The 16,227-nt window shown below is 33.9% G+C and overlaps 1 protein-coding gene across 1 annotated transcript; it reads left to right on the forward strand.

Moving 5' to 3' along the window:
- Positions 1–6,820: 6,820 nt before the first annotated feature.
- On the forward strand, positions 6,821–11,333 carry LOC123525450 (protein FAM183B-like). Its single transcript, XM_053537861.1, has 4 exons — positions 6,821–7,022; positions 8,458–8,517; positions 8,991–9,094; positions 11,211–11,333. Exons 1-4 carry the CDS (start codon positions 6,896–6,898, stop codon positions 11,331–11,333), a joined length of 414 nt encoding a protein of 137 aa, XP_053393836.1. The 5' UTR covers positions 6,821–6,895.
- Positions 11,334–16,227: the final 4,894 nt, after the last annotated feature.

The following is a 16,227-nucleotide window of genomic DNA, read 5'->3' on the forward strand; positions in this document are numbered from 1 at the left end:
TATATATATATATATATATATACAGCCCCCCCCCCCCCCCTCCACGCCACGCCTACCCCAATAAATCTACCGCTGGTAAAAGGAGGAACAGTATGTTTTTTCCCCAATTCTGAACTTAACATTTCCAAATGAATTATAACTTTCGACCTAGTTCGATAACCACCCAAATTGTCCCAGGCACTCTTGGATTATTGCCCTTGAATTACTCAAAAAACTGCGAATTTAGGCATGTCCGCTCTCTAAGTCGAATTTACGTTACTGAAAATTTAGGCGGGCGTATTTTGTGACAGTCTGGCACTCTTGTTCCCAATTAAGACAATTTCCGAGAGCATTTCCCAATTCCATCGGAATTGGTGGCATTCCCAAAAAGGAAAAAAGACTATATATATATACAGGAATGTGAAAGATAAATATACACATGTTTCTGTTTAAAAAATGGATCTCATTGCTTCATGATTTATATGTTTTTAGATTGAAAACTCAATTCTCAAAAATCTTAATTAGTTAATTATGAAAGAGTGTTTGTTAATTCATTATATTTTATAAAATAATATTGATAAAAAAATCATTTTTAATGTATTATGTTTCTTAATTCTCTTCATATTATTTGACATTTAATTCTAAGGTGATCAGTTACAAATTTGCAAATTAAGACGAAATAAAGTGTAAACACATAGGACGATCAGTTTTTCAAAGGGTTAATCTCAACATGATTTAGTTATATTGTGTGTAGTATGAAAACATGTGTACAATGATAAACAAGAGTGCCAGAATGTCATAATATTGACAGGTGGGCCGGTGGTCTAGTGGTAACATGCTTGACTGTCAACCCAGAGGTCCGGGGTTCGAATCCCGGTCCAGGCACTGGAAATTTCTGAGATGCTCTTGAGTGTCTCCCACCTAACTAGAGGCCTGTACTGGTTCTTCCCAGGAAAGACGGCTTCGCATGATTAAAGAACCAGACTGTCTATTCGAAAAGAGCCAGGCTAAGTTAGCCGGACATGTCTGTATCTGAAATGTTCTCTCTGTCTATTCTGGGGGCTTTATCTCACTCTGTCCCTCTGGTCAGATCGCTCTGTCTGTACTAGTAAAGGATGATTTCGCGCCCTGTGTAGCGCCTTTGAACGTGTTTATCATGAAAAGGGCGCTATATAAACCTGGTATAATAATAATAATAATATACACCTGTCACAGCAAATTTCCTTACGCTAGCACCTGTATTTGCAAATGGAATTCTAATTTTGTGGTTGTTTAGTAATTATTGTAATTCTTTTGTTTTTCTAAGTCCATAAAAAGACTCCTTACCAGGTAAAGATACCTTAAAATACACCTAAAATTTGAAAGTAACATCTATGTTGTATCACAGAAAAGGAGTCTTGATTTTTCCCTACGGTCAATTATAAAAAAGTTACAATAAAAGTTATTTATAGTAACAACTAAGGGAAGTTAATCTTTAAACAAGAAATATCTTTAAAAATGATGGTCGGCGAATTGTAATAAGGAAAGAAGTTTATGAATTTTTCATCTGACATTCATCTTTCATCTAACATTTTTCAAATTGCAAAACTAAACACCGCACTTTAACAATTTAAATGGTTCTCTTTTAATTTTTCGCAAAGGTTTCGTAGGGTTGCAATTTTGTTTCGTTTATCCTTAGACGAATAATTACAGCAGTAGTTTGATGAAGATTCATGAAGCGGTTCATGAGAAGAGGTCATTAAACGTGTTTATATTTTTAGCTAAATTGGTCCCTATCCCCATTTGTGACAAAATAGCAGGAGACCTTACGATATTGTTACACATCGAGTTTGATAAAAATCCATTACATTTTAGTGGTTAATGCGAAGAAAGGCATATCTACTTTTAGCTATAGTGGACCCTAACAGGGCCCAAGTTCCTATATAAATAAATTTGGAAGAGGCCTTATAATGATGCTTCAGACCAAGTATGACAAAGATCCACCAAGCTGTTCATGAGACGCTGTATAAAGGCATTTCTAGTTTTGGCTCTAGCAGCCCCTAAAAGGGGTTAAATGTCCTAGCTGAACAAAGTTGGCTGCGGGCTTAGTAAAGATGCTACAAATCAAGTTTGATTAGAATACATGAGAAAAAATCAATTAAAGGATTTTTTTATTTATCATTTTTATTTATTTCTAAAATAGGCCAACTGATCCCGCTTTAACAAATGCATATTCGCTATTCATGAATCTTTGGACAATGACGTCACACCTATAAAAAAGTGAAGGTCAAGCAAAACATTCAATTGTAATTATTTCAATATTTCTGTTTCATAAGCAAAGTTTGACCGTAGTCATATCACATAGATAAACTGTATGCAGCGTACCTTCATTTCCGTGTAGTGAGATTCAGTCATTATATAGCATATATATAATAAAACAGATTTCAACTGAGTTCAATATGTGCATACCGTACTAAAGAAAAATATTCCTATATAATAAATCAGTTAAATAATTTATAACAAATATATCAAAGCAAACAAGTACTCATTTTAATATGCAATCTGAATAAGTCACAAAAGCAAGAAACCTTTTCATACACAGGCGACAATTGTAACAAGGAAAATCTTTTAAAAAGCACTTCTCTACATAAAAGACTCTTATCACACCCTTATTCATGTGATACGCAGACCGTATTCAGCTCTTTCTTTAATTTGATATACGTTGGTATTTGAACAGGTTTTTATCATATTTATTAAACTTACTTATCATTTTGAGATATATCAATATTCTTGCTAAATATACTGAGCCAAAGTTAGCTTTAAAACTGTGAACAGCGTCGTTTAGGATAAATGCTTTGTCTACATTTAACTCAGCGTAGCACAATCAACAGAGTGAAAGAAATTGACACTCTCGTCCAATCAGGCAGAGTGTTGCATAAATCTTCCATTTTGATAAATTATCTATAATGCGTTATCAAGTAGTTTGATTTGCAAACTGAAGTCACGTTGCATAGGTAACGAAAACGAATTTAGACGGCGTCGCCGAAAAAGGGGAAAGAATCAAAAACAAACATGTAAGTCCACACAAAATCCTTACCAGGTAGAGATAGGTCAAAATACATGTATTTGGATGTAACATGCATGTTGTACTACAGAAAAGTGGTCTCGATTTTTCCATACGACTAGTAATGAAAAAGTTACAATATAAGCTACTTATAGTAACAACAAAGGGAAGTAATTCTAAAGAAGGGGCCTGCGCATGACACTCCGTCACATGATGGTGCACAATTGTGTTAATTTACATCAAAATCCCTTTCATGCATGAAGAAGAAATGCTCCGGACAAAGTCATTTTTGTATCTGACCTTTGGCCTCTAAGTGTGACCTTGACCTTAGACCTAGGGACCTGGTTTTTGCGCATGACACTCCGTCTCGTGGTGGTGAACATTTTTGCCAAGTTATATCAAAATTCCTCCATGCATGAAGAAGAAATGCTCCGGACAAAGTTTTCCTTCTTGTATCCTTTGACCTTTAAGCCTGACCTTGACCTTAGGCCTAGAGACCTGATTCTTGCGCATGACAATCCGTCTCGTGGTGGTGAACAATTGTGCCAAGTTACATCAAAATCCCTCCATGCATGAAGAAGACATGTTCTAGACAAAGTCATTTTTGTATCTGACCTTTGGCCTCTAAGTCTGACCTTGACCTTAGGCCTAGAGACCTGGTTCTTGCGCATGACAATCCGTCTCGTGGTGGTGAACAATTGTGCCAAGTTACATCAAAATCCCTCCATACATGAAGAAGACATGCTTCGGACAAAGTCATTCTTGAATTTGACCTTTGACCTCTCAATGTGACCTTGACCTTAGACCTAGGGACCTGGTTCTTGCGCATGACACTCCGTCTCATGATGGTGTACAACTGTGTTAAGTTACATCAAAATCCCTTCTTGCATGAAGAAGAAATGTTCTAGACAAAGTCATTTTTGTATCTGACCTTTGGCCTCTAAGTGTGACCTTGACCTTAGACCTAAAGACCTGGTTCTTGCGCATGACACTCCGTCTCATGATGTTGTACAATTGTGTTAAGTTACATCAAAATCCCTTCATGCATGAAGAAGAAATGCTCAGGACAAAATCATTCTTGAATTTGACCTTTGACCTCTAATTGTGACCTTGACCTTAGACCTAAAGACCTGATTCTTGCGCATGACACTCCGTCTCATGATGTTGAACAATTGTGTTAAGTTTCATCAAAATCCCTCCGTGCATGAAGAAGATATGCTCCGGACAAAGTCTGTGGACGCCGCCCGCCAGGGGCATTCCCATAATAATGTCCCGTTTTCAAACGGGCGTATAAAAACAAGGATAATTATCAAACAGGGAATGCCACGTTCCAAAAATGCAGGCTCCCAAAACGAAACTCACAGCTCGCAGACGCACACACACACACACACACACACCCAACACACACACACACAATGGGGCACCGTCTTGGAATGGTCAGTGACAAAAACACCACTGGGGAGCTTGAACCGGTTTATGGTGCGCACCCAACATCACTCTTACCCCACCATGTTCTAAAGTCACGGGACAGTTTAAATAAAAGTAATCCCCATCAGGTGAATCTCTAACACACGCAATGGAAACAAAAGGCATGGCATGTAAAACACAAAAAAGCTCCTGTATAATTATATAAAAAGTAAACCTTATAAGAACCAAAAAGCCTAATTTATTATGACTGTTCTTCCATCCGATTATGCATCAGAGAAAATTTGAGTTACACATGTCGCCAAAAGTATTTAACGACCATCGTGAAATTGTATAGGAGGGATATTCTAAATTAAGTGTTGCACACCTGGGTTTTAGCACATTTGAGCACAAAGTGAGGTTACAATTTTAGTCCAATCGTAAAGAAACTTATCCAAAACATTGTGTTAAGAGACTTTTGTCAGATTTTGAAACTGAGTCACCTTGACTTAAGCACTATGTGACTAGGTCACATCATATAAAAACTTTGTTAACACACTCTTTAGTGTTAACACTCTTTTTCTGCTAGATCTGTATTAGACCTGGTCCGATTGTTTGTCTTCATAAAATCAACATCAAACGAAACTTTTGGCAGATTTTGAAATTGAGTTACCTTGATTCAAGCACTAGGTGATTAGGTCACATCATAGAAAAACTTGTTAACACTCTTTTTTCTACTGGATCTGTATTAGACCTGGTCCGATTGTTTGTCTTTATAAAATCTACCTCAACCGGGATTATCTACGGTCAAAAAGTTATGTCACTAGACTGGATTTTTGTTTTATTAAGTGAGACTTTTCGGAATTTTCTTTGGGTCAAAAATGAATACATGTTATATAATTATGCCTTTACAGCACCAGTAAGTTGCTTTATAACATCACTCACCATGTTTAAAGCTTAAATTCAGTTTTGAAACCTTTTGTTAAAAAGATGAAAAAAAAATCACCAAGGCCATTTAAAAATTTAGGGTAGGTCGGGATACCAGAAACAAAGAATTTTACGCCTAGTCATAATGTTTGACTTAATTAAAAATTGAAATTTGATCATCTGGTGGATCAGTAAGTAAAATCAGCGAAAAAAGACATTACTAACACTCTAGACGCCATATTTTCTAAGAACATTTCTCTTTACAAGTAGTAGAAGATATCTAAAATAGAGTTCTTTAAGATATAAAACTGGGTCAGTATTCATACCATAGAAAACATTCTTAACAATCTTAAGTATATTCTCTACCTGATCTAAATAGAAATTCGTCTTTTTTATATGCCCGTTCAAAAAACTGGACATATTATGGGAACGCCTATGGCGGGAGGGAGGGTAGGCGGCTTCCACAGACTTTATCTTCTTCATGCATGAAGGAATTTTGAGTTAACTTGGCATAAATGTTCACCATCATGAGACGGATTGTCATGCGCAAGAACCAGGTCCCTAGGTCTAAAGTCAAAAGTCGTTTTTTCAGACGCATAACCAAAGGGCAAGCTGAGATAATTACATAAATATAACTGATAAGTGTCACTTAGTGTCAACAGGATACACTGGTATATTTAAACCACAGCATGTATACATCCCCTATCAGCCTAAACTGGACTTGCAAAATGCATATAAAAACAATAGTTTATACACGAGGCGGGACCTTTATCTTATATACAGTATACATTAATTTCATGTTCAAATTGTTGATATTCTTTTTGTAACAGTCAAAGCTTAGCTAAAGTTTAAGCTGTCCGAACCACAAAAGGGTAACATTTATGTGTACGTAACATTGGTAACTGTAAATTAGAAAATCAATCTATAACATATATATTGTCAAGTAATTTCTGTATTTTCTTTTTCTGACAGTGGACAATACACTTTCAAATGATACCAAACTTACATGAGCTTACTAGGCATTTTAATAACTGCTGTTCTGTTTGCGCACGTTATCTCCATTGCGCACCATTGCGCACTTTACTTCCATTGCGTACTATAGGCGTACCGAATAATTTCTTATAAAGAGGATATTACATGTCAGTTCATAAAATAATAAAATGCGAGACTGTGGCGAGCATTTTGTCAGTTTTATTCAACGAGTTTCAATACGCAACGTCACAAATATAATATTTTTTAATCATATGTTAGCTTTTCCTTCCGAAACATCAAAAATTCTACTTTCTTTAACTAATATAAGCAACGTCTCCGTCGACGTCAAAGCTTTATTACACTTGTGTATTATCAATTTCATGTAATGGCTTTATCTCACGTGCTAAAACAAAATAAGGCTTAAAATATTTTTGCTGTTGTGTTTTTTAATCTTTCTCATAGTTAAAAACCTTCGTGGTAAATTAAAAGACTGGTACCCCTAACAACGACCATGACAACGAGTACACTATTATCCGGATATTAAGCGGAAGTCAATATTCTTCGTCAATTATGGCGAAATTTGAAAAAGAACCCCCTAATTTTGTCCACCAGAATGCAATATTATGCGAAACTATACATAAAGAACAGCGAACATCAAAGTTATACACAAATTACAGCGTAAACCCATTTAAAAAGAGTAAGTTCATTGTATCATGTATGATCATTGTTTTACTTTTTTCCGTATTGGGCAATTTCGGGTTGTCAAAGTTTTTCTGTTGCAGATTTTTGCGGGCTACCAGTAGGCAAATCTTCATTGTAAAGCACAGAAAAACACCAGTGCTAAAAATTTTAGTTATAGCAAATAAATAATCACACTTGTGCTTCTTTTTTTTAAGCTACCAGTGAACAAGTCCATTAAGTTGAGCATCATGGGAATCGTTGTTTCGATATCTTACACATATGGCATTACTTTAATATGATAACAATGATCAGTATAGTACAACTGTTACTGCATGTGGTCAATGCGTGTCCAAAGCTGAAATAGTCTTCACATGTAAATGTTGTTAATTTGTTTAAAAGTGCTTTTCAAGATTTTTTTGTATATTGTAGAGTCAGTGTACCCAGTTTCGCACACATTTCCTAAGAATACCTTCCTATCTAGCTAAAAATGATTAAATTTGAATTTACCTCTATATGTTTTAATAAACACACTTATTTCGGTTTGAAACCCGCTACTTTCACTTCCCACTTCAATGACGTCATACCTCTTAGTGTACTTGATTCGGATAACGTACTTTGACCAGTTGTTGCTTTTAAGTGTAACCGGTTTTGCACACCCTGCTATTTATAGAACTCGGTGATAACAATGCAGTTACTCAACAGAAAAATATTAATTAACTTTTTTACCAATTATATAATTCAATTTAAACATGTATTTTCCAATAAAACATCTGAAAGTGAAATTTAAAAGCAGTTATGAAAGTGAAAGCTAGGTACCAAACGCTGTTTTTACTTCTAAAAGCAGAAAAGGCTAAAACAACTGAATACATGAAACAAAAATAAAACAATAGAAGCTGTTGAATCACAAAATACCCCCACAAGTCTATTTATTCGATTAAGTTCTCTGTTTTAATAAAAACGTAAAGCAAACAATCAAGTTGAAGGCATTTTGCAGGTTGAGAGAACTTAAATAACTGTTGAAATATTTTTCATTTAGGTAAAATAGTAGGTAAATACTTACCTGTATGATGGAATAGTGATGTTTCAATTTATTTTGCACCTTGTTGTTTGCATAGTCATTATTTTCATGAAACTTAGTATTTTTTCAGCTGACCTACTGGTCTCCATTGATATTGTTATTGTTTTCCTCTGCACTTACCAGAACGAGGCTCCAGTGGGGAAGGATCGCTTGAGTCAAATTATGTAGGGAATAACTCAGTTTCGTGAAATAATAACAAAGAATTGTTGAATTTTCTGCTTTATTCTCACAAAGTACATGAATTTACTGGGTGTGCGAAACCGCATACAGTGCGAAACCGGGTACACTGACTCTATATATTACAGATACAAGATACAGATTTTTGGGCATCATTGTTTTGTCATTCTTTCTCTAAGCTATTGTTCTATTTCAGTCCATGTGATTACTGGAAAACCTAACTCATCCCATGACACCGAGGAAGGAGAAGAGGATGGTTAGTAAAATATAAATTGATACTTTTCATACATGTATTTTCTGTTCATTCACTAGTTTCATGGTAATTTTTAGGATAAATTTTTGTCCCCATCAGGATGATTTATTGTAGAATCTCACACACAGATTCATATACAAACAAGGAAAGAATCATAAGAAACTTTATCAACAGACAACTAAGAAATATTTTCAATTCAATTATCTGTAACCATCATTCAACATTAGAATATTGATAACACTATGGAGTAAATATTATATTTCTGTTTGTATGAGATAAAATATTTCAAGCTACATATCCCACTGAGAATTTTTAGGTCTCTGCACAAATTCTAAGCCAACATCGTCAGTGTTCTGCAATGTTTTTTAACAAACGAAAGCTAGATATATATTAGTATTGCAAAATATTCTTTCATTTTGTCTTCTCTACATTACACTACTAAGTTTTATATAAAAAATCTGAACTTTAATTTTCAGAGCACTTCAAGAAAGTTATATCAAGGGCCCATTTAGAACCAGTTAAGAAATACACCTACCCTCAGACAGAAGCCCAGGAAGTAGGCTGGATCACTAGACCTCTTGTAAGTTTTAACTTCTGCTCAAGCATAGTTACAAATAAATATACTTTTGTGTACTGTCAGTGAGAGCAGACTATAGATGTTACTTGGCAAGTAATACATTGGTTATATGTTTCACAAAAGCAGTGGTTCCAGTATCACTAATTTAATGCAGGAAAGGAGGATACCGGTAGATATGATAGTGACAATATTTTTGCTGTCATTGGAAAGCTTTCTAACAAGTTTTAACTTTATTGACACAAGAGGTTACATTTATGTTCTTTTCTGGCAAGTCTTGTTCAATGCAAGCATGTGTCATTAATGTAAACACAGTAAACACATTGCAGTTGTTTTTTTCTTGTTTATTAGCTTGACTATACAAAGTATATGGAGAGCTATCCTACTCGCCCCAAGCATTGGCGTCCTTCCACCTTTGTTAAAGTTTTTTTACACTCTCTTTTTTCTCTTATCTCTGTAATTACATGATGGATTTGCTTTAAACTTAAAAATATTTATTCCTCATTATCATCATATAGCACAAGGGCCATAACTCTCACACCAATATTTCATGAATTTTCCCCCCTTTTTATTTAGAATTTCAGGTTAAAGTTTTGATGCACTTTCACTCTATCCAAGTTATTTCTAAATGGATTTGATTCAAACTGAAAGTATTGTTCCACATCATCCCCCACATCATATGACAAATGGCACATAACTCTGGTACCAATATTTAATTAATTATCCCCCTTTTACTTAGAATTTCAGGTTAATGTTTTGATGCACTTTCACTATGTCCGTTATTACTAAATGGATTTGATTCAAACTTAAAATAGTTGGTCAGCATCATCACTCACATCATATGACACAAGGACCATAACTCTTGTGCCAATATGAATTATTCCCCCATTTTACTTTGAATTTCAGGTTAAAGTTTTGATACACTTTCACTCAATCTCAATTATTACTGAATGGATTTGATTCAAATTAAAATTGGTTGTTCCACTTCCCACCACCTCATAGAACAAGGAAACTAACTCTTGCCCCTTTTTTAAAATAAATTATCCCCCCTTTTTTACTTGAATTTAAGGAAATTTTTTGATGATTTTCATTATCTCAGTTATAACGAAATGGATTTATTCAGACTTGAAGTTTTTTCCCACTATACCCACATCAAATGACACAAGGTCATTAAACTCTTCCCACCAATATTTTTTTATTCCCCCTTTTGCTTAAAATTTACTTTATAGGTTTTGTACACGTTATTTTTACCTGTCTTATTACTTAATTTTTAAACCGCCCTAAAACTATTGTACAATTTTTCACCCCAACCTTGGATCATTAAACTCCAGTAACGCTTTATTTTTCCCAGATGTCCCCATTTTCACATCCAGCTCGAAATAGTCGAGCGGCTGTCTCTTGACGTTTGTTTTATTTCCAACAATGACAATTACAAACGCGGGAAAAAGTTGTTTTGATGTAATACTTAATTATGATACAAATGCAACCGGGCATGCATTTGTACAAAAATTCTCCCTTTTTGAATTTTCCAAAAAAAATGGATACTAAAACATTTTTTTGTGGCTAAAAAAGACAAATATTCCCCCTTTTCACTTTTGTTTTCCCCATTTTAAAAGCAACAAAAAAGGTAAAATTTTTAGAAAACTTACAATGACAGCAAAAATATTTTGCTCCGTTATATCATTTTTATCCCCTTTTTGAACAAATCTGACGTTTTATGAAAGTTTTTATAAAAAATATTTTTTCCCGAGACACAACTCAAAGAAAAAAAGTACTCGATTTAAAAATTTGACATATTTTTTACTTGGTTTACTTCAAAAATTTCTTTTGTAACCGGGTAATGTTTAAATTGTTAAAAGTATTCCCCACTGAAAAAAGGCCAAGTCTAAAATTTTTTTATCGAAAGTGATTGAGTTTTGACCCAAAATTTTTACAGCAAAAACTCTGAAACCAAATTTTGAAAGGGGCCCAAAGTCGAGTAGTTTTCGAGGTTTGATTTTCAGATTTTCTTTACACAAAATTGTGAGGTGTAAATACCCATTCACAGTATTTTGGGTCCATTTTATATAGTATTCTCTTTGATGAATAAAAAACATTGCTAAAAAATTGTTCTTTCTTACAGATTGATTTTGACAGATCTGATAAACGGCTGCACCATTTCCGACAGAACACGGCAATCACAAAATACATGGATGCTGCATGGCGAGTAAAGGAACAAACTGAAAATTTGAATAATTTTAGCTGACATAAATGTAGCTTTTTATTGTCATTTTACTCCCTTTTTTAAAAAAATTAAAACGTGATAACAAAAAAAAGTTTGACTGGGGCCCAAATATTAAACTGAAATATTTTCACTTTTATTTAGTTAAAAAAATTTACAATTGTAAAAATTAAGTTTTGAAACAAGAAAATATAGGAATGCCATAAAATATTACTTTTTATGATTTTAAACTGCCTATCAAATGCTACTTTAAGATAAAGGGAACAGGTTGAAACTATACTGTTACATTCAACAATAGTAAAAATGTCCAAGTAGCCAAGGGCTTTCGCCTAGTCTTTAAATCATTGACCTGCATATATTTTAGAGCAATTTTATTATTACCTCAACATCTTTGCCCCATTTTTTACGCTTTTTTTTGCTGGTCTTTACAACAATTATTCTTCCACCCCACTTCTTGTAAAATTTGTTGCACCATATTCCTTTAAATTTTGGGAATGTCATTTCAAATTCCCGCATCATTTTGAATTTATTTGTAGCAAATTCTTCAACACATATTCATGGGGTGTTAAAATAAAACTGTTCGGAACTGACCTAAAAATTTAATAAAATCTTAAAATTTTTTGTTTAGTAACTGGAAGGATGTGATAACATTCCTGTTCGAAAATGTGGTATTTATGAGCTACTTTAGTGAAAATATAGGGGAAAATAGCAAAAAGAAGAATTACTGCTCACCTTGTGGGCCCACCCCCTTTTAAGATTTGTGTAAACGCTTTATCAATTTAATTTAGAGATCAATGATATGCGTTTTTAAAACTTTAGCTTCAAAGGGAAAAAAACCCCACTGGCATTGTGAAGCCAAAAAGAATTGTTGTCAGAGGTCAATTGGCTCTAAAGACAGCCAATTTTATTCCAAACTTAAATATTAGTATATTTTAAGCAAATATTTTTTAACCTGTGGAGAGTGGTTGTTAAATACAGGTTTTACTTGTGTATATTTTAGTATCATTTGTATGTGTTGATAAAATAATACTTGAATAAAAGGAAAATATGTCGGAAACTTAATACCTTTAATAACCTGAATTAAATTTCACTTTGTTTCAAGTTCATGAAAGTGTATGTATCCCTTTAAACTACATTTAGTTTAATTTTGTTATGTGGTCACAAGGTTGTGATTGGTTGTATTTGTTTTGGTCAAAAAAAATTATCATGTATTAAAATAGGAGACAAATTGCTTTGTTTCTTCCTGTTTTATTGCCACTTATTCACAGACTTCTTGTTGGCAAATGATGTGTATTTTACAGTCCATTGCCCATGGAAGTCTTCATTTTGTGGCTACTTTGGTACTCCCAACTATTGCCTAGTTGATAATTTTGTCATTTTAGAGATATATATCTTCAAAAGTATGCAATATTGGATGAGTTCAATTAAATTGTGAAAGGAAGAGAAACAAAACTTAGATAATTGCTGCCTACAGTTTATAGTTTTTATTTGGGTATGAAATGCATGGGCCTCTACATGCTTTAAACAAAACCATGTTTTGGGATTCAAATAAAAAACATTCTCTGGTTCCCCATATAAAAGGGAACTAGATTTTAATTTGAGATAACTAAATTTTAAATTTTTGTGCATACATTTTTTTGTTAAAATTGTTTTTCTTTTCATACTTTTAAGCTAATCACCTTTTGAGAAAAGTTATTCCAATTCAACACACCCAAAAGTTAATATATAGGAATTTTGCCAACAGAATTTAAAAGTTACCAACACTTGTGAAAAATGTCAATTTATTAAAAGACAATTTTGCGCGGGTTCAAAAGAAAAAAAAGCCATGTCAAGGTTTGTAGAACTACAGTAAATGAAACTATTTCGTAGCCCAAGTTTCTTGTTTGGGCTTTTTCTGCAGGACTTTTCTGCACAGTTAAGAAGCTCTGTTACAATTTGTAAATGTCTCAAATTTTTCTCTTGCACTGTCTAATCTGCTAAAATCCCCAAAGGGGGTTATGGTAACCCCTTTTTGGGAAACTATTAAGAAAGGCAAAGTTACCCCCTTTCAGGTGATTACTTTGCCTAAAAACAAATGATAAATTTCTTTCCTTCATTTGTGAAAACCTTCTATCCCCATGAGGTCAGCACAAAAAAAATTTTTATCACTTTTTATTCACAAAACATACAACAAACTTTTCATTACAAAATTTTTCTCATTTTTTTTTTTATCATCTCCAAACACATTTTTACAACAAAAAACACAACACACCAAAACAAAAAAAACCCCAACAACAACAAACCCACCCCCCACCCCCCTTACTTTCCTTTTTTTTTTTTTTTACCCCAAAAAAAAATTTCCACCCCCCCCCCCCATCTTTTTTTTTGATGGGGGGTTAGTATTCAATGGAGTCGCAGTTTTGCCTTCCCATCATTTAATTATGTCTCCCCCCCAAACGGGTGAAGGAGACAATGATTTCCTGTCTGTAAAAAAAGCTTGTCTGCACTCCAATATATCCCCCAAAGGGGAACGAGGGTGGGTGCAAAAATTTTAAAAAACTTGATGTTGAAGCCCAAAGGGCAGGAACAAAAAGGGAAGAAAATTCCCCAAAAAAAAACGAAATCCACAAAAAAATTTTCAAGTCCATAAAAAACCCACCCGGTACAGGATTCAAAAAACCCCAAAAATTGGAGGGGCCATCTAAATGAAACTGTTTTATTTTATTAAAAAGCCTATTTTTAGCAAAATTTCAATCGTTTTACAAAAACAAAAAATACCAAAAAAATTTAAAATATTTAAGATATAAACAAAAAACCCTTGTAATAAAATTTGTAAGCATTAAAAAAAAAAAATCGACATCAGTAATTTTTAAAAAAATTTGAATATTTAAAATATCGTAAGAAGCGTTTGTTTTAAGTAAGAATAATGGGGTTTTTGTGAAATACCAAGTTTTTACAAAAAATGTAATTTTTTATTTGTTTTAAAATAGTTCTATTGAATTATTAACCAATAAAATCATCCCTTTTCCCTTACTCAATTTCTTAACATAACAGTCACAGTCTCTAAAAGGTGGGAAAAATAATTTTCCAAAATAATGAGTTTTCAACTTCTTTTTGAAAACTCTATTGTGTCTGAGTTTCCCTTTTTTCGGAGGCAAAATTTATTCAGATTTGGCAAATACCAAAAATTCGTCCTGAACGTTTTGGCTTGTTGAAAGGAAAACGAAACACCCAGTAAAGGAGTTTGAAGAAAGAAGTTTTTTGTCTTGTTTTTTTATGGAAATTCAGAAAGTATCGGAGAGTTTCCCAAATGAACTTTTACATGTAGGTGAGATTTTGAATTGTTCTGGCTTTGATTGGAGCCAGGAAGGTCTAAGCGTTTCTTTGGAAATGTCCATTTTTCTTTGATTTGGCAAATTTGCCCATGTTCTGAAAACGTTGATTCGTTTATTCGCTTTGGCAAACCCTACAGGGTGACATTCAATAATCTAAAGGGGTTTCCCAAAAGAAGGACAAAAGGTTTTTTGGTACCCTCTTTGGTAAGATATTTCCAGATACATTTATTCTGAGTAGTTGACATTCTGTTCCATTTTTTTTACATGCCTTTTGATTAAGTTTCATCCAGGAATGCACTAGATATCGAATAAAGCTCAGATTTCACTTTTCACCACAATGTACTTTTTCAGTTTTAACACTTTGAAGCTTTGCCATTTCAAAAGATGAACCGGTTTTTTGGAAGTGTTATTTTTAGCTTTTTTTCATTCTCCAGTTGTTGATTGTTTTAACACATTGTTCAAGTTCTCGTATTCCTGGAATCTACTTTTGGGATGAGGGTTTTAAACGTTTTTTAGCAGGTGGCATCCCAAAGCCTAAAAGAAAAATCGACGGGGGGAAAATCACAAAAAATGTCCCCCCATTGTCAAATATAGCCATGGTCCCAAGCAGCTCCCTTGTGGAAGCACAAATTTTTTGGGTGGGGAAAAGACATGGCTGAATTTACACAAACACAACTTCTGGGGCGCAGTAGGAAAACCCAGCTCAGTGCGTTCCCCGAACCCCTACTGTTGTTTAACCATCAACAAGAAGTCATGATCTACGTATCAAAAGCGACTGGTCGAGGAATTAGGCCTAAAATTCTTCTTTTCCATAGCACCAGTAAATCATTCAAGCGAAAAATGCTGATGCAAAAATGGGTTTTTCTGTAAGAGATTGGTTTTTTGGTGAAGACTTGTTTGTTTACTGATTTGACCTGAACAGAGCTCTTTTCAATTAATTTTTACAGAAAAATAGATTTTAAAAAAGGCCTGTAGTTTTGCGAATTCCCCGTTTCCGTCCCCTTTTTTTTCAAAAAGGTCTTCAATTGCCTGTTTCCATTTTTGTTTGGGATGCCGGCGCAACGACAAATTTTAACCCTTTGGTAAAAACGGCAAAAAGCTCACCAAATATATTTTAGCACTTTTTTGGGTTTAGAATATCAAGTCACATGATTTTGTCTGTAGTTGGTTTATAAGTTTTCAACTTTTTTCCCGCTCGATCTTTAAACTGTCAAAACAAGGAATATCTTTTTGCTGGTTAAATTATGAAATGTTTCAACGATTTGAATTTTTTCGATTTTTTTTTAGAAATATCTGCAAAATTTTTCAGCCCGTTATGTCATGCCCCTTGGAAAGGGGCCAGCCTAGTGCCCGTTGTCTCGATACAAACAAAAAGCTTTTTCGGTCACCTTTTTCATTAAGAACTTTTTTTACTCAGAGATGATTTTTCTCATGTTTTGAGGTCTTTTTTGTATTTTTTCGTGCTGTTTTTTAAGGCTTTAGCAAGGGGTTGTTTTGTTTCTTCCACAAAAGTTCAGATTTGGGGGCCACTCTTTTAAGGGGAAAAAGTTTTTTTTGTGAACCCGGGTTTTGGAGCCGATGGTGATTGTTTTTTTTAAAAATGG

Source organism: Mercenaria mercenaria, chromosome 3 (genome assembly GCF_021730395.1).
Source record: "Mercenaria mercenaria strain notata chromosome 3, MADL_Memer_1, whole genome shotgun sequence".
NCBI lineage: Eukaryota > Metazoa > Mollusca > Bivalvia > Venerida > Veneridae > Mercenaria > Mercenaria mercenaria.